The following is a 17,953-nucleotide window of genomic DNA, read 5'->3' on the forward strand; positions in this document are numbered from 1 at the left end:
GTCGAAGGGTTGTTGGAATTGAAGCAATTGAAGCTGACGTTCTGTACACCGTCTGCCGGTCCTGTTCGCGGCTGCGCTCTCGCTAATGATGCTGCTCCTCAAAACTCAATCGCCTGGGGTGAACCCCCGGCATGGTGGCGGTAACGCCCAACTCCCTGCTCCTCGCCTTTCGGTAATCATATTCATTCTGTCATACTCATCAGCTCATGCACGTGTGACTCTCCCGCAAGCGTCGCTTACAAGTCGTCCGTCTCATAAGAAGTTGCCACTCATAATCCCAAGCCCAAGCCCGATGAATCTCATCGCTTGCACGACGACTCATCCTCAGACTCGGCTTGCTTCGTGAAGAACTGGCTCTCTCGTGGGCCATTCACTCCTCGTCGGCAGGCTCAGGCTCAGCCAGCACGCGCATCCTCGAGGCCTCCTCCTCGGAGTCGCCCGGGGGCGGCTTGTTGGGCTTGATGCCCTCCATCTGCAGATAGCGCACGAGGGTCTTGGTGGCGCAGGTGAGGTTGGCGTCGCGCTTCAGCTCGGCGTACGAGATGTCGGGCTTCTCCTTGAGGACGCGCAGGACGGTCTTGACGTCGCGGTCGGAGAGGATGCGCGGGCGTCCGGGGCGGGGGCGGTCACGGCCGGCCTGCTGGAGGCGGTAGCGCGTGACGATGCCCTTGATGGAGGACACGGGGACGTCCTCCTTGATGGAGATCTCCTTGAGCGACATGCCCAGCTCCGAGAGGACGGCGATGCGCGCGCGCTTCTCCGGGGAGTACTGCGGCTTGCGCGGCTTGGGTTCCGGAGCAGCGCGTCGAGGCATGCTGGGCTTCTGCTCCTGCTGCTGTGGTGGCGGCGGCGGTTGCGGTTGCGGTTGCGGCGGCTGGGTGAAGGTCGCGGTTTGCGTGGGCAGCAGGAGCTGCGTGTAGTTGTGCGCGTGGCCGTGGCCGTCGTGGTCAGCGACGGGGAAGAAGAAGGCGCTCGTTGTAGTGAGTGCGACCGAGGTGTCGACTGACGACGGAGGCCGCGGTCGTTGGACAACGAGGTTGCTGTTTGTGAGAGGGAGTTGTTTGTTGAGATGAGATGAAGACGGAAGTGAGAACGGCATGTCCAATTTTTTTTTTTTTTTTGCTTCACGGTCCGTGGATGACCCACTTTCTCGGGGTGGATCAGGGGTACAGCGCAGTTGTACTCGGGGTAGTGGATACGAGGGCTGCCTTGCCTTGCCTTGCCTTGCGGGCGGGGACGCACCCACTGGGGGCACAATGTTGATCTGATAGATATTGCGAGAATAAGCAAGGCGGCGTTGAGATCTGTCACCTTTGGGCTGTTTCTTTCTGGGCTTTCGGAGGGGAACCTTGTTGGAGCGATGACTGATGACTCTCTGCTGCGGTCCGTCACGTCAGCTGTGCTGCTGATGTATCCCCCTAAATCAGGTGATCAGACCACCACCTCAGACGCGTTCGGGCGAACTCGGCTAAACTCCGTATCAAGCGCCGCTGGGGGCGGCGGCCCGACGATAACTCTATCCCCGTGCTTTAGGTAGGTGCCTTACTAAGTACTTGGGAAGCTCGCCCATTCGCCCACGACATCAGGGCCTGGTCTTTTCATCCAACATCACCTGCTTCTTGCTTCATGAGATCACCATCCTTAGGCAAGATGTTAGAATCACCATGACACCGGCATGCTTCGGGGCCTCCAGCGTGGATCTGCCTCTTCTCTTGGCAGGCGCTGCCAGGGGCCGGCCACCTAGGCGTTAGCCGCGAAGTCGCGACCGTGCCACCAACCATAGAACCACCGTCCTTTGAGCAAGGTACGCGTATTGCTCCGGCCGCTGATAACAACGGCGGCTGTCTGGTTGAAACACCCAAAAGGAAGGACTCGGTCAACAGGCGCATGGAAAGAAAGACAGCCAGGTCTATCGGCCGCGGTCGTTATCCCAAGACAGTGGCAGTGGTACTGGATACAGTCTAGCCATTGTCCACTACCACGATATGAGCACTGACGGTAGCACAATGTGAACAGACGGCCTTGTATTGTCTCATAAATCAACATCGAGTAAACACACAATGTGATATCTGATTCAGATGGCTTTCTTTTGCAAGCCGGTTCTTTTCCCTGTGGTCCGGTCATTTTTAACCCTTGCTTTTTCCTTGTCCCTCTTCCCAACAGGCGCCCCAACCAAGGAGCCCCCGCCCGTGGTCAGATACTAGTCCTCTTGCCGGCTGATTTTACGTCGCCGCCGGGAATCGTGGCTAGCTGAAGTGGCTCCCATCTTGAGCACTGCGTCATTCTTGGACAAATCCACGGCGAGGTGATCTTGGTGGACGCCACAGAAGAGCAAGCCACAGCGCCACGAATGTCCCATTCATTCATACGTGTGCTGAGTGTGCTCGGATCAATTGAATCAGCACGCAACTCAAGTTCTCCAGTAATCGTCCATCGATTTTGATATCCTACGCGGGTCCGTAAATTATTAGTTCCAAACGCTATGGTGAAGAGTTCTCGGGTGACATGCCTACCCAACACTAGAACAATCGTAAATGTTTCTCGCAGCGTGGTTCAGAGTAAGGCCCAATGGAGACATGATAAAGAGAAAACTGTAAGACTAAAATGCGCCGCAGTGAGACAGCCAAGGCTGGAGGAGATTGGTGATCGAATACGGGAGCTGTATCCTCAACTAATGATGATGAGGGACTGCAAAAGGGGCATGTGGAGAATCTCGCCGCACTATGCAGCAAGAAACAGAAGAAAACTCCCGCTAGCAGCTAACCAAATCGTGTGCCAAGGTTTGTTCATCCTACATATCTACGAACCGATGCCTTGTCCAGAGTCTTAAGGCCAACATTCGCGGCTCGGTCAACCCAATTGAGTCGATCAATCAGTGGTTCACCGGTGACATGCGTTGGTGACTTCAACCCTGAATCAGCTTCTAAGTTCATTGATTCGATCAACCTAGGCTTTGACACAGCAATACAGTTCGTTTGCTTTGCAGCTTGATATAGCCTATTTAACTACTCTTGTGAAACCTTTCAATTGAATTATTCTACACCAAAATGGCATGTGACAAGGCTTCTTTGAGTGTTCCTTGGTCGTATGGAATCAAATCCAGGAAAGTTCAGATACCAGAGCGGTAGAGAGCACGGAGCGATACTCCATGAGCCATTGCAAGATAGTAGCGGATGTAAGATACTGGATCTATGTTATGTGAGCCAATCAACAACGTAAAATGACGGACTGCAAAAGGCGTACATGTGTACTATTGCTACAGGTTATGACAGGAAGACATTCCATTTAGATTAGTCAAAGACCAAAGGTACTAAGTGAGCCAGTGACATGAACATAGGACACTGACCAACCTTCACGTTCGATTACCTCCTTGAATCTGCTACTCAGCTACTTTATAAGTAGGTCGCACGCTCCATCTAGTGAATATTGAAGTCGTTAGCCCTAAACTTATTTAGGGAGACCACATGCAAGCTTTAACACAAGCTACACGCAACTTGTCTGGTTTTGACTTTATATAGTGCCACAGCTCAAAATTCTGCTTTACTTTACACCAAAAAGATTTATAGGTGTATTTAAACTATTCGTATAAAGATCTAGAGAATCCAAAGATAATCAAATAAAGCAAAATTCCAATATAAGCTGTAGTCTGACGTTTGTTTAAGTGCTGAGATGTGTCTATTAGTGATGATGTAGAAGGTCTAAAAGGATAGATAAATATTCCTGTTTATCTATGGGTATTAAAGATAATGCACACAGAATGACTGATCACAACACCGAATAAATAAGTATATGCACTAAAGGACGGCGAGAGACGGATAGGTGCGGCGTTCACTCCTAGGAGGCAGCTAAGACGTAATAGTTACTGGTCTTCGGGTCGGCGCCGTAGTCAGCAGGTTGCGAACCACGACCAATTTGAATTCTCTGGAGATCCAGTGACACCAAAAGACAACATGTTTAAACGGACTCAAAGTATCGTGGAATTTCGCGAGTCCCACAGGTACGTCATGTGAACACCGTCGCGTGCTCCCGTAGTTCGGTATCGAGTGTAAGGGTATAAGTAATCTCCGACGACACAGAAATGTTGGATCTAGTCAAGCGAATGAGCTCGTCCCTCGAATTCTCTTCTGAGTTGCAGTTGCTTGGCAAGTCAGATCCTACCGAGTGAGGCGTTTGTTCTAGATTTAGGACTCATACTAGAGAAGAGCTGTATTGAAAAGACAGTACATTCGATAAGAATACGCCTTCAAATAATTGGTGAAAGCACGGTAACTAGCGGCGACGGAAAAGACCGAGTGCCTCGCAAACCCAGAAATGGCCTTGCTTATGAGGCTCAAGGCTAGACACGGTCGTTGGTCACAGAAGCCTCTGTGTTTTGCTACCGAGAGAGATGACTGCCGGACTTGTCTGACTTATTGTTGTTCAAGTCCAAATCGCCCAGCCCACTGTGTAAATATATACTCGCGTACTGAGAGGGGTTTTTCACCATTTCAAGTTCGAGATCTCAGGAATCGCTGCCTCCCCGGTTGACAGCTCAGTTGCTAGGGCCAGCAACGCGTCGACGCATCAACAGACCAACGACTGAAACTTAAACCAGCGGCCGGTTCAATTTTCGTGACACGCATGCAAATTGTGCACCCGTGGGTATTCTGAAGAACACTAGGAACCTCTTTATGCTATCACTATAGACGGGACATGGTTTACTCTAGGCATCCTGTCCGGATGACACCAGGCAAGCAAGCATCGCAGACCGCATTGAATAGACTGTATCTGACAAGAATATACCGAAGTAGACGATGGTGGACGTCTGTTTGCGTCTGTGGCAGTTGGGGTAGTAGATTGTGACGTCTTTTGGTAGTCATAGTTCGCCTTGGTTACCGATGCTTAATGAGGATCAAGAGGTTGATATTCAAGCACAACGCAGCTACCAGGGTCCGTATTTGATTTCTCTACTTCTGTCAGACTACAATAACCGACTTAGATATATGAACAATCGCCGCTTCCGACAAGGTCTGGGTGCCTATATAATCCCGGCCTCTAACTTCCTCAAAGAAAGGGGGCCAAAAATCGTTGGTAAACGACCCTTGCTTACATTGAAGAACAACCCATTGCGCTTGTACATACGTTCTAGTTCCCAAATTCGAGAGCCAACACCCTCATTAGACGTGCGCGGGGATCGTTTCACCGAATATACAGTCACATCATCTATGAGGGATGGGCAGTGATCGACGAAGATGAACTCTAGGATACTGCGATGGTCGGCTTCTTACACTGACAAATGGAGCTCAGGGGTACACAGCTAGGCTCGTAAATGTCATGTGTTGAGAAAAGGACATTTAGGAAGATCTGATTCTGTTGGTCGATGAGTTCTCATTGGCATTGGGTTCTTATATATACATACATACGAGTCTCTGTTCATCTGTGCAATTGAGCACTGTTGGGCAGATCATCATCAGGTGACTTACGGAAATCTCATGTGAGTCTCCCACAGGTGATCCCGCATTGTCTCGACAGCTCAGTTGTCTTGATGCTTTATATTCATACTCTTATAGTCATGCGTAGGCACAAAAGCCACCATCTTTTCATCCACCCCATCCAGATGCAATCGCCTCACTGTTTCTTGGCAGCCTGCTCCGCCATAAACTTCTCATAATCCGCCTGCCTCTCCGGGCTGACCTTCATAAACGGAATATCATCCTTCATCTCCTCGCCATTGACCTCGACCGGCTTCGCAGGCTGCAGGCAGAAGATGACTCTTGCCCACTGATCCGTCGCGTTCTTCCAGCCGTGCATCGTCCCCCTCTGGATCATGATCTCGCCCTCCTTCAGCGTGCGCATCGCCCCGTCGTCGAGGTGGCACTCGACCTCGCCCTTGAGCACGATGCCGTAGTCGAGCGACTCGGTGCGGTGCATCATAGGCCCCGTGTGCGGGCCGAAGTCGACGACGCGCAGGACGCTGCCCGAGGGGAGGTGGAGCGTGGGCATGCGCGGGTGGTTGGCCGAGTAGGCCGTCAGGTCTTGCTCGCCGTCCATGTTGATTGGTTGGCCCGGGGTGGTGAAGCAGGTGTGGAAGTACATGTTGGGCAGCGGGTCCGGGGTGACGTGGACCGGGAAGGCATCCGAGAAGACGGCGCGGCCTTGCTCGTTGTGGGTTGTGATGTGGCGAGAGACCGGGCCGAACGGCAGCTCGTCGGCGGACGGTGCGGGAGGGGCTCCGGAAGACGACATGGTTGCGGCGGCAGTGCTTGTGCTCTTTTGGTGAAGGTGCCAAGACTCGAAGCCAGTGTTCGGAGCTAGGACGCAGGGAGGGCGCAAGGTTCGGTGACAGGTCTGACGGGGAGAAGCGTGGGTTGCGAGTGGACGGAGCGAAAGTGACGTGCGCGTCTAAGGGGTTCTTATTCTTCGAGATTGAAAGCTTCCTCGGTTGGTTCGGAGACGGAGAATCGTCTGATATGTTCAGCGAGAGAAGACTAATCAATGCCGTCCTCGGTTTCTTTGAGTTGCGATTGGAAGAAGGTGGGATGGGACGGAGGGGTCTTTTATGAAGGCAGCTGCAGGTTGTGCATATGCTACGGCCGTTGCCTTTTGCGGCGCACGGGACCTCGGGGGCACTCGCCGACGCGGTGCGGTGTGTCTTCGCTCCTCCCTAGCCAGCTGGCACTGCTTTAGATCCAATGTGTGTCTTCATTGTTGTCCTCTCAGCTGACACAAGACGAATAGCTGCATCCTGCGCGTCTTGTTTGCCGCAGAAGTTTTGGAGATGGCCGCATGTCTCGTGCTTGGCTCAGCTCAACTGGTTGAAGTCGAGACGGAGGCTGGGAGAGGACAAGGTTCGTCTCGTCCAAGTGCTGACGCCACTCTGCCGCCCAGCGCACTTTCAATGTGCAGAAGGAATCAGACCCCGAGCCTTGCAGTACCGCGGCGCACAAAACTGAGGAGCCGTTAGCCCAGTGGCTGACTACCCCGCGGCAAGGTGCCGCCGCTATCTCAACATTTTTCTGGCGTTTTGGGAATTGGGATTCGACGTGCAGGCCGCGGCAGGGATGGCTTCACCAATGGTGAGGGGGAGCTCCTGTGAAACGGGTCATGGTTTCTGGAGCTGTCGCTTGGCGCTTGGGCGGCACTATGTAATTGAGCTTCGGGGAAGCTAGCAAGCGGCACTTCTCGTTGTTTGAGTCGGGGAGTCTTCAGCATATGGGGGAATAGACTTTGGGGTTCATATTGCTTCAGCTTGGCAGTGGATACGCGCTCCCCGATGAACCCGTCAGACCGGAGTTCGCGAGGAGTCGCGTCGTTGGGACCGAGTCGAGCGACTCATGTCACCGGCGGCTGGCTCCGTCGGAGCTCATCTAACAAACCGGCACTATGGCCTGCGGTGTTATGGATGCTGTGCACACATCGTATTGTTTTCGAGCCAAGATGGTGCGGCTTTCGACGGATTTTTGGATTGCGTGAAAGAAATTCCGCATTCAATTACACATTATCTGTGATCTGACGATGAAAACAATCGCGAATTAGATGACATATGCCTGGCTGTCAGATATTGTGGTCCAGTTTGGCACAATCTGATCCGAACTTCGGGGAAGGGCCGACAGATTCTGGAACTGTTCCAAACCACGGCCTGCAACGGCTCGAGACATTGCCTCTCAGAGCCGCCAACCTTTGGCCTCAACGACACAAAAGCAATTTTCCCGAAAACGAGTGCTCCGTATTGATTCGACATGTCCTGTGCCGGCAACCTCCCCGGCAGAATCGCTTTGCTGCCAATGACGGGGAGAGAGACCGGCGGGGACGGCCGTTGCCAGTGATCATCGCGGAGATGGACATCAATATCCAGCTCATAACCTTGACGGGGAGCAGGCGCGCCAAAATCGAATCGTGCTGCCTCTGAACGCTGTCCGAGGATCGATAAATAAGCGCCAGTGCTCAAGCTTCTGGGCTCAAGATGCGACTGGATGAAGAGCCCGCCATATCTGATGATATTGTCTGGACATAAAGTCTGGCGCGGACGAGACCGCCGGGGAGGGTTTAGAAAACTGGGCGTCTTCGAGGTCTTGAAATCGTCAGAAGATGAGATCGCGCAATGAGGACGATCTTGCGAGTTGTCAACGTTGTCTGGCCTGCCCCTCAGCGGTTATGCCGCAACAGCAACAGTGCAATATTCAGCTGACCATTCACCCCAACGACTGCCACAGAGCTCGCCGCGGTTGGGACAGACAGGCCATAAACTCTCATTCCATACTATATGAGACGCAAGATGAGATGACTTTGGTGGCAACCCAACGTCTGCACATGAAATATCGATAGAGCAGGGGCGCACACGCGTTCCTTCACACCGTTCTTTGGCAACGCAGAGCTAGTTTGATGCTCGAGAGACTCATGTCGGGGAGAAACCGTCGGCGACGTGTCCCCGACACGGCGGCATGATAGCAGTCTTTGATTTTGCACAACTTCGGGAGCAATTCCTACATGGTCGTGCCTCTGTCCTGGCGTCCTGGGTATTCAACACATCGGCCAGAGGCGGCGATGTTGGCCGAGAACGACAACGGAAGTCTTCCCCGAGAGCAAGCTGATTCAAGCGTTGCCCGTGTTGGCAACCTTACTTGCCCACCAAGGCTCCCAGTCAACGACCTTCTTGCCCGTCCTAGCCTCTTCTGCCGCGAAAACCATGGCGTGCGACCGGATTACTTCTTCCAGGGTGCACCCGATATACTCATTCTGCGCTCTTTCGGCGGTCCAACCGTGGTTCTTCACGCGGTCAACAGCCAGAATGAACTGGCGCGCAAGTCCCTTGTCACCGCCACCGTGGCCAGCGTCCTCAATCGTCGGGTGATAGGTCTGAGTGGTACCAGTGTTGAAGTCTTCGATGGTGATGGTGCGGGAATCGGCGTAAATCTCGCCATCGACGCCATAAACGTGCGTATATCTCTCGCAGATTTTCTTTGTGTGCGCAACCATATGGAGTGTAGCTGACTTGGAGAGCTTAGGCGCTTCAGATTCGGCTGCAACGTCGTCCCAGCTCATGGTCACCGTCTGTTCATCGCAAACGTTGTTGTCTGCATCAAACACACATCGGCCAAACCAGTTCCGCGACGAGACAACTTCTTTCGGGGTCGAATCGTCATAGTCTTCCGCAAGCTTCGAAGCCAGCACCTTGTTTCGCTCGGAAGCGGTCCCGAAGTCCTCGATTTCGGGGAGCACAATGCTGACGGGCCAGTCAGTGTTCCCCGATGCCAAACCTTTGAGGTCTGGACCAAGGTAGATATTCTTCGCCGAGTACTTGCATCCGTTGTCACCTAACGGGCAGGACAGACAATTGGTTGCGTTTCCTGCTGCTGCAGGTTTACGGCTCTTTCTGAAAAGCTGAAGCGAGCCGTTTGAAGATACGGTGGACGGAAGATGAGGTGTCCCCTGTCCGGCTTTTATCGGGGCACTGAGAAGCCATAGGAGGAGATCAATATCGTGACAGCTTTTGGTTAGCAAACTTGGGGCAGTTGTTTTCTCGTTCCGCCAATTGCCGCGGACGTAGGAATGGGTAAAGTGCCACCAGCCCACCGGTTCTGTGTGGACGATGTTGAGAATGTCGCCAATGACACGTTCTTCCAGCAGCAACTTGCGAAGCAGCATGTTGTGCGGGCTGTAGCGGAGGACATGGCCGATGGAGAAGACATTTTTGGGTTCCTGGCCAGCAGGAGGTTTCAGCGCCGTGTACATGTCGAGACAGTCTTCCAGAGACGTTGCTAGAGGCTTCTCGCACATCACGTGCAGGCCAAGCGGAGCAACTCCAACCACGACGTCGCGGTGCATCTCATCCAGGACACAAATGAAGATGGCGTCGACCCCAGGTGGTACCGTCTCGCCGGCGGCTTCTCTCTCACGGCGGTTCGTCTCGTATGATACGAATTCGGTCCAGCCCGCGAACTGTTGGCCTTCTTGTGGAGGACTAGAGCCCCAGATATATCTCCGGCCGAACGTTTGGCACTTATAGGCGATGGGCTCAGCAACGGCGGCCACAACACCGTTGCTGGATGTCTCTGTTGCGGTGGCATATGCCTGGCCTCTTGAGCCGGCGCCGATGATGAGGATGCGCGGTGGCGAATCGGACATTGGAGGTTTCTCTGGCGGCACAATCGTGGGTTCTGCGGGCACTGCAACGGGCGAGCCCGACTTCTTGATGGATGACATTTTGGATTCTTTGTCGAAGGACGCCAAGTAGCTCGACGGACACTGGTTCTGGATGAGCTTGGCCCCTTGACCTTGTGACTTCACGGGTGCTAATTCAATCTCTGGTTTATGTAGCTGGTGCTGGACGGTGTAGTCTCTGATGTCGAGGAAACGAGGAAGGTCCAACACGGTCACGATAGGTAAGGCAGATAAGCATGGATGAGTGAAGAAGGGAAAGAGCAATGACGGTTTACAGCTGTCGGATCGCATTGCCAAGCGAGGTGATCTGCGGCGTCTGGCCAATCAACGGTCTCGCATTTGAAGCGCCCGGTATCCGGTATCCGGGCCGGGCTTATCTTATCTATCGTTATCTTATCTAAGAAAGCGCAACAAGAAGCTACGCTCCGCGTTTGAGATGGCGGGGTGGCAGCTTCCCCCTCTGGCTCTGGCGGTGAGTCGGGAAGACCTGGCCTGGCATGAAAGTGTCACTTTCAGTGGAAAAGTGCTGCCACCCGATCGCCAGATGCCTCGTGCGCCACTGTAGTGATGTAACGATGCGGGCAGCCACACTTGACCGTTTGGAGCTGTCCCGGTTCGACCCCACCTGCTGCAGTCCTTTCTATACCTTACCTAGTGCTTCTCGGCCTAGCCTACCTTGCCTATCTACTGCAGAAAGAGATTTCGCGAATACCTTCAGGCCGTCTAAGTCACGCGAACAACCGGAAGCCAGGAATCTTACATGAGAGAATCAGTCAGCAGCAACCACCATGGACTTTCTCAGACCCAAAGCGCTCGCACCCAAGATGCAGTCCGCATCGGACGGTCCTCTTGTCTGGATCGACTGTGAGGTGAGTCTGACCAGTCTGAAGAAACAGAACCCGGCTAACACATCTCCAAGATGACCGGCCTGGACCCGGACAAGGAGGAAATCATTGAGATCTTCTGCATCATCACAACTGGCAACCTAGAAGTCGTTGACTCTGAGGGCTGGGGCTGCGTGGTCCACCAGTCAGAGGAACGCATGGCACAGATGGACGACTGGTGCACCAGGACGCACGGAAACAGCGGCCTGACCGCGGCGGTCATCAAGTCGACAACGACGCCGGAGCAAGCGGCGGACGAGCTTCTGGCGTACGTCAAGCGGCACGTCCCGGAGAAGCGGACGGCGATACTAGCCGGCAACAGCGTGCATGCTGACCGGTCATTCCTGGTCAAGGAGCCGTACCGGAAGGTCATGGACCACCTTCACTACCGCATCTTGGACGTCAGTTCCATCAAGGAGGCGGCGAAACGGTGGGCCCCGACGCAAGTGTTGGACAACGTGCCTGTCAAGCAGGGGCTGCACCAGGCCAAGGAGGACATCCTCGAGAGCATTGCCGAAGCCAAGTACTACAGGGAGGCCATTTTTGGATTGACATGGAGACGGGGGGACGGCAGCGCCCAGGAGACACCGTTGACCGAGACGGACGAGGACGAGGCTTGGGCGGACAACCTGCTGTAGACGATGCACCTATTTGGTGAATGAGTATCAAAGTTGAATAGGATCAATCGAGGTGGCCCCTTGAATGCAAGTAGATGATGAACCAACACCAGAAGTTCGAGTGACAGTAAGCCAACTGGATGAATACTGTATCGCCAGCCAGATTGAGACTGCACCAAACAGTGCGTTAACACGAGCTCCCCAGCCCCGCAATGATTCGCCAGCATTCCCTGCGCTGAGGCGGTATGCGATGCCCCTGGCGGGGTGAGGGGCCTCTCAGCAGAGCTGCCCCTCCTTTGCTGGAAGCGACCCCGCCCACGTCGACGCTGAGAATGATATCACTGGCCAAGCAACAGTCGTGAACCCCCACTATCCAGCAAAATCGATCCTGGCCTATCGTATCGCACTATCGATTCACTGTTGCTGCCACTCACCTGCCTCACCGCAGCAAGCTTCCCAGGCCAGCGCCCCTCATTCACCTGGACCAGCCATGGCCCCCTGGTCGGCTCTGGTCTGGCCCAGTCAATTCGAGTTGCCGTACCTACGCTCAACCCATACCTACCTACAAAGACAACCCAAACCTCAACAACCTCCTTTTCCTCCTTCATCTCGTCCTCCTCCAGCACCATCGTTAAGTGGCATTGCATATCATCATGGACGTTCAGACTGTCGAGTTCAAGCCCTTCCAGGACCAGAAGCCCGGAACGTACGTATCCCAAGCAAGAAAAGTTCCCCTCTGACGTTATTCCCAACGCCAATCACCCCAACTTTTGCTACCCCGCCATAGCTCCCACCTCGCACGCTGCATCCTCGATCGAGACGCACCGCTGACAATGCCATAGTTCTGGTCTTCGCAAGAAGGTCACTGTTTTCCAGCAGCCTCACTACAGCGAGGCTTTCGTCACGAGCATTCTGCTTTCCATCCCTGAGGGTGTTGAGGGTAAACAAACTCCCACGCGTCGTGACGACTCCCGAAACTGACAGACCGCCTTCGCAGGCTCTTTCCTCGTCATCGGTGGTGACGGTCGCTTCTGGAACCCCGAGGTCGTCCAGTTGATTGCCAAGATTGGCGCCGCCTACGGTGTCAAGAAGCTCCTTATCGGCCAGAACGGTATTCTGTCCACCCCCGCCGCCAGCCATGTCATCCGCAAGCGCAAGGCCACCGGTGGTATCCTCCTGACGGCCAGCCACAACCCCGGCGGTAAGAGCACACTCCCCTTCAATCCATCTGCCACAAGCTAACATCGCTCCAACAGGTCCCAAGAACGACTTCGGCATCAAGTACAACCTTGCCAACGGTGGCCCTGCCCCCGAGTCCGTCACCAACAAGATCTACGAGGCGTCCAAGACCCTCACTTCCTACAAGATCGCCTCCATCCCCGATGTCGACATCGCCACCATTGGCACCAAGACCTACGGTTCCCTCGAGGTCGAGATCGTTGATAGCACCACCGACTACGTCGAGATGCTCAAGGACATTTTCGATTTCAACCTTATCCGCAACTTCTTCCAGACCCACCCCGACTTCAAGGTCCTGTTCGACGGTCTGCACGGTGTCACTGGCCCCTACGGTACCGCCATCTTCGAGAAGGAGCTTGGCCTTAAGGGCGCCACCCAGAACTGTGTCCCCAGCCCCGACTTCAACGGCGGCCACCCCGACCCCAACCTCACCTACGCCCACTCCCTCGTCGAGGTCGTTGACAAGAACAACATTCCCTTCGGCGCTGCCTCTGACGGCGATGGTGACCGCAACATGATCTACGGCGCCAACGCCTTCGTCTCCCCTGGTGACTCCCTGGCCATCATCGCCCACCACGCCCAGCTGATTCCTTACTTCAAGAAGAACGGCGTCTTCGGCCTTGCCCGTTCCATGCCCACCTCCGGCGCCGTCGACCTGGTCGCCAAGAAGCAGGGCCTCAACTGCTACGAGGTTCCCACTGGCTGGAAGTTCTTCTGTGCCCTCTTTGACGCCGACAAGCTGTCCATCTGCGGTGAGGAGTCTTTCGGTACTGGTAGCAACCACATCCGCGAGAAGGACGGTCTCTGGGCCGTTGTCGCCTGGTTGAACATCATTGCCGGTATTGGCGCCCAGAACCCCGATGTCACCCCCTCCATCAAGAAGATCCAGCAGGACTTCTGGACCGAGTACGGCCGCACCTTCTTCACCCGTTACGACTACGAGGATGTCGACAGCGAGGGCGCCAACAAGGTTGTCGGTGTCCTGAAGGACCTCGTTGCCGACCCCAACTTCATCGGCAGCAAGGTCGGAGGTATGTATCAGTCCCTACATGATGTCCAGAGCACGCAGCTAATATGCACAGACCGCACCGTCACTGGCGCCGGCAACTTCTCCTACACCGACCTCGACGGCTCCGTCTCCTCCAACCAGGGTCTGTACGCCACCTTCTCCTCAGGCAGCCGCATCATTGTCCGTCTCTCCGGAACCGGCTCCTCCGGCGCCACCATCCGCCTGTACCTCGAGCAGCACAGCAGCGACCCCGCCACCTACGACCAGGACGCTCAGGACTTCCTCAAGCCCGAGATCAAGATGGCCACGGACCTGCTCAAGTTCAAGGAGTTCATCGGCCGTGACGAGCCTGATGTCAAGACATAAGCGCGTGCAAGTTGCTGTATGATGGGGAACGAAGATAAAACAAAAGCAGGAGGGGTAAAAAGGTGCGCTTCAGTATAGAGAAGCCCAGCATTGGTTTGCTGTGGATGATGTTACGATGGTACACGACAGCATAAATTGAATCAAATCAACCTAATAATTGCATGCTTCTTCTCAAATTGTGGAACCTGTGCGGACTGACGCATTGTTCAATCGCTCAATTGCTGATACTTCATTTCTTTTGTTGCATTCTTTTCCAAGCTCATTATCATAAATCGTGCGTCACCAAAGATTGAAACAGTAGTAGAAGCGAATAAGTAGACATGAAAGAGAGGGTCTCTTTGGAAGAAGAAGACCAAGAAGAGCAAAGAGAGAATAGGAAAAGAAAAAAAGGCAATGACAGCCATACGCAATGCAAGAGAGAAACGCTACGCTCATGTCATGCCACAATCAAGGAAAAGCATGTCAACGAAATAAAGCAAGATCAAAACGACATCACAATCATATCAGTCTTCCCAGGGTATCTCCATCAAGTCCAAACTTTTCCAGACCCAACAAGACAAAACATATGCGAAGGGGTGAGGGAGGGAGATGGATGACCTGTTTCGAATAGCAAGGCGGTCTGCGCGCGGACCGCCGTAGAACACCAAAGAATCCCCTAGGTGAAGTGGATTTCTAGGGGCCTGATCCACGATTATTCCTGGAAATGGCGAGCCGGCGTGTGGGACGGGAGGTAGAGAGGTAACGTGGGTACGGTGGGATACGAAGCAGCTCCACCACAGGGAATCGGGGACCACGGCTGGAGTTCTTGTGTGGAGTATCGGGGCTGGTCGGGCGGCGAGGTATCGATCGGTGGTGGAATATTGGGCCGGTCCTTCGTCAGTCGAGCTTCGGCCCGGTACTTCGCACGCACGACTACTTCGCATCCTCGATCGCCTCCATCGAAACTTCAGACGTGTCTTCAGGTGCGGGAGCAAAGACTTCGCGGAACCGTTTGGCCCCCTCGTCGGAGACAAAGTTGATCTCGAATGCGCCAGCTTGTCCCTTTCTTTGGTTCTGCTGGCGGTATCGGTGGCAGAAGACGTAGAGCTGGACGTCTTTGAGCCAGACGCGGTGATTGGATTTGCGCTGGAGCCAAGTCGGAGACGCAGACTGATGGGTTACTGAAGATTGTGAGTCGAGGTTAGAAACAACATTGGTGGGTCGAGGACAGAGGGGTTTTTTAATAACTCTAGAGCGGACCCAGAACAGGAACTAGAGAGGGGGGTATGTAGAGACGGAGGGCGTACCGAAGGCCGTCCAGACTGGGCATTGGCGGAGTTCACCCTCCCAAACGGCGGCATGCAGGCGGAGGCCCTTGGTTCCGGAGTCACGATAGACTATCAAAGAGTGTTTGAAGCCATCGTCAATAATTTGGCTGGATATAGACGTTAGTTTTGACGTACATGAGACCGGGGGATTGATGCAGCCTTACGCCTGGAAGAGTCTCTCCTCGCCTTTAAGCTTGAACTCTCTCGCGTTCATGTCGATTGTAAGGGCGTTCCTGGTTTTCAAGGAGACGAACGTGCAATGGAATAAGACCAGTTCTAGCGCACGTCAGATGCAAGCCACCAAGCCTGTTGGAACTTTGATAACGGCTTACCTTCCCAAGTCTTGAAGCTCAGCCCAGCCCACAACTTCGGCATTCGGTCCACCTGACTCCACCGATTAAGATGCAGGGCGTTACTGTGTTCCCTGTGGATAACAAGCTCGTGGGTTCCACGGAGGCTGAACCATGGTGCACCCTGGTGGAATGTCCGAAGAAGGATATAAGGTGTCTGGTTCACCAAATTAAGGTACATCATGAGACAGAGACGGTCGTCGTCAAACGGTCTAACGAGAGTTAGTACGGCTCATGCGTCGAGGCGATCTGTTACCGTACCGCCTGAAGAGCATCTTGGTCTCCTTCGGGATATTAAGTTGGCCCCATGCTACAAACTGGCCGCGAGCTTCCGACGGCCTGTTGTGCTTCAATGCCGTCCGAGAAGGTAGCGGGAGCGAGAAGATCTGTTCAGCCCAGTGCGCATTCTAGAGTCCCAGTCAGCAGAATATCGATCCACTATTGGGTAACGTACGGGATCTTGGAGCGTCGGCAGGATCATCAGTTCTGGTCTGAGAACGGGACCGACCTGTGTGGACGGAGTGGCTGTCTGAACGTCAGCGAGATGAAACTTGAAATTTAACCCGAGCAGTTGCGTACGAAGACCCCGCGCTTCTCGAAGTCCAATAATCCGTGTTCTCAGGCTCTCCAAACCGTTGAGGTCGAAATTTGGCGACCTATACTCTTGTCAATATATCCCCACCGGAGGCACCCTCCACAGACTGTGGTCTACCTTATAAGGAGTTGCTTCAGACTGGTCAAAAAATGGTTATAAAGCAGAAAGCGTTGTGGCAAGGGCAGCCCGCCAACTTCTTGTGTCATCGTATGATACATCTTTCGCCATCGCATTTCCTTGCTCAGCGTCTGGGTCTCATAAAAGTTGATGATGTCGCGGAGGGTCCTGGACAGACACGGAAGAACAATGTTGAGGTAGTTGAGTAGTATTGGCACTCGGTTGAAATGCATCTGGGATAGATCGGCTAGGTCTCGTAGAACCCTTGCACTGCTCCGCATCTCCTCGACAAGCATGGCAAGATGGCCGCCGTAGGTCTCCGGTAGCGCCTGGCGGAGACCTTCAAGATGCACTGACACCATATCGGCGCGCTCGGCCTCGAGGCAGCATCCTCGGAGGAGATGGAAGTCGGCTTTCTGTAGGCTCAGCTCCATTTTAGGCGGATTCGGCGGCGTCCTCGACTGGGATGGGTGATTATGATGCGATTCACCTTCTCATCGCTCGGCGGGATTTCTTAACCGTCGGTGCAAAGCCCGGCTGGTGCTTAAACTTCTGTGTGTTGTAGCAATGTTTTGCACAGGCGGCATGTAGTCCGAAAAGTTGACGAAAGCGATACTGAGCAGCTCACAAGATCTGACGATATGTCGTCCTGAAATAGCGACAGACAATACAGTGATAAGAGAAGAGGAGTAAGAGGAGGCGACCCGCTTCCTGTGCTCGGCATGATCTTCCTCTGGTGGTAATGTGTGGCCACAACGGTAGGCGCTCACTCAATGGGTGGAAAGCGGCTGCAATTGCGATTCGGAGCTGCAGGTCTCGATTTTGGCGGCCAACCCGGAAACACACGCCACCACACCCTGCCAGACTCCGAATTCAGTCCTGCCTTTTGTTTCTGTGTTGGCAGTACGAGCGAACCCGAACACCAACACAGGCTGATCACATCTGACGTGTCGAGTGTTCCGTGGTTGGCGAGCACTGGCTGTTGTTTATGAAGAAGGCCGCCTCGAATCGATTGAGGATTGGCTATGCCTTGTCGTCGGGTCTCAATGGCGGTTGCGACTATGCCCGGAGCTGAGCGGGTGCAAGCTGGTTGAAGTTGAGTTTGGCATTCGGTGGCCTGCGCTGACTTCACCGCCAACGGCGTTGTATGTCAATCACTGCGGAGCACCGAGTCAACTGACCGATGCATGCGCCGAATATATCAAGGCGGAACCACAAAAATACACCGAAACCGAAAGGGCCGACGATCCAAAAACTGGTAGGAGAGGCTCTGTAAGAAACTCTGAAGGAGGAGGCCGAAAGGTAAGGAAAGAAAAGAGGGCACATCTG

At 54.0% G+C, this 17,953-nt stretch overlaps 6 protein-coding genes across 6 annotated transcripts; 2 read left to right on the plus strand and 4 right to left on the minus strand.

Moving 5' to 3' along the window:
• Positions 1 to 370: 370 nt before the first annotated feature.
• On the minus strand, positions 371 to 1,099 carry COL26b_008249 (uncharacterized protein; the record flags this gene model as incomplete). Its single annotated transcript, XM_053181013.1, has 1 exon — positions 371 to 1,099. The coding sequence occupies one exon, from the start codon at positions 1,097 to 1,099 to the stop codon at positions 371 to 373; it is 729 nt and encodes a 242-aa protein (XP_053035029.1).
• A 4,508-nt stretch (positions 1,100 to 5,607) lies between these two features.
• Positions 5,608 to 6,225, minus strand: COL26b_008250 (uncharacterized protein; the record flags this gene model as incomplete). Its single annotated transcript, XM_053181014.1, has 1 exon — positions 5,608 to 6,225. One exon carries the CDS (start codon positions 6,223 to 6,225, stop codon positions 5,608 to 5,610), a length of 618 nt encoding a protein of 205 aa, XP_053035030.1.
• Positions 6,226 to 8,571: 2,346 nt separating this feature from the next.
• On the minus strand, positions 8,572 to 10,182 carry COL26b_008251 (uncharacterized protein; the record flags this gene model as incomplete). Its single annotated transcript, XM_053181015.1, has 2 exons — positions 8,572 to 9,245; positions 9,483 to 10,182. 2 exons carry the CDS (start codon positions 10,180 to 10,182, stop codon positions 8,572 to 8,574), a joined length of 1,374 nt encoding a protein of 457 aa, XP_053035031.1.
• A 746-nt stretch (positions 10,183 to 10,928) lies between these two features.
• COL26b_008252 (uncharacterized protein) lies at positions 10,929 to 11,662 on the plus strand (the record flags this gene model as incomplete). The annotated part of the gene is made up of 2 exons (XM_053181016.1): positions 10,929 to 11,009; positions 11,060 to 11,662. The coding sequence occupies 2 exons, from the start codon at positions 10,929 to 10,931 to the stop codon at positions 11,660 to 11,662; spliced, it is 684 nt and encodes a 227-aa protein (XP_053035032.1).
• Positions 11,663 to 12,294: 632 nt separating this feature from the next.
• On the plus strand, positions 12,295 to 14,255 carry COL26b_008253 (uncharacterized protein; the record flags this gene model as incomplete). The annotated part of the gene is made up of 5 exons (XM_053181017.1): positions 12,295 to 12,347; positions 12,484 to 12,581; positions 12,639 to 12,842; positions 12,898 to 13,911; positions 13,963 to 14,255. The coding sequence occupies 5 exons, from the start codon at positions 12,295 to 12,297 to the stop codon at positions 14,253 to 14,255; spliced, it is 1,662 nt and encodes a 553-aa protein (XP_053035033.1).
• A 912-nt stretch (positions 14,256 to 15,167) lies between these two features.
• On the minus strand, positions 15,168 to 17,058 carry COL26b_008254 (uncharacterized protein; the record flags this gene model as incomplete). Its single annotated transcript, XM_053181018.1, has 6 exons — positions 15,168 to 15,415; positions 15,542 to 15,669; positions 15,727 to 15,795; positions 16,174 to 16,319; positions 16,367 to 16,441; positions 16,702 to 17,058. 6 exons carry the CDS (start codon positions 17,056 to 17,058, stop codon positions 15,168 to 15,170), a joined length of 1,023 nt encoding a protein of 340 aa, XP_053035034.1.
• Between the last annotated feature and the right edge of the window lie 895 nt (positions 17,059 to 17,953).

Source organism: Colletotrichum chrysophilum (genome assembly GCF_026319265.1).
Source record: "Colletotrichum chrysophilum strain AFK26 chromosome Unknown scaffold_71, whole genome shotgun sequence".
In the NCBI taxonomy this organism is placed as follows: domain Eukaryota; kingdom Fungi; phylum Ascomycota; class Sordariomycetes; order Glomerellales; family Glomerellaceae; genus Colletotrichum; species Colletotrichum chrysophilum.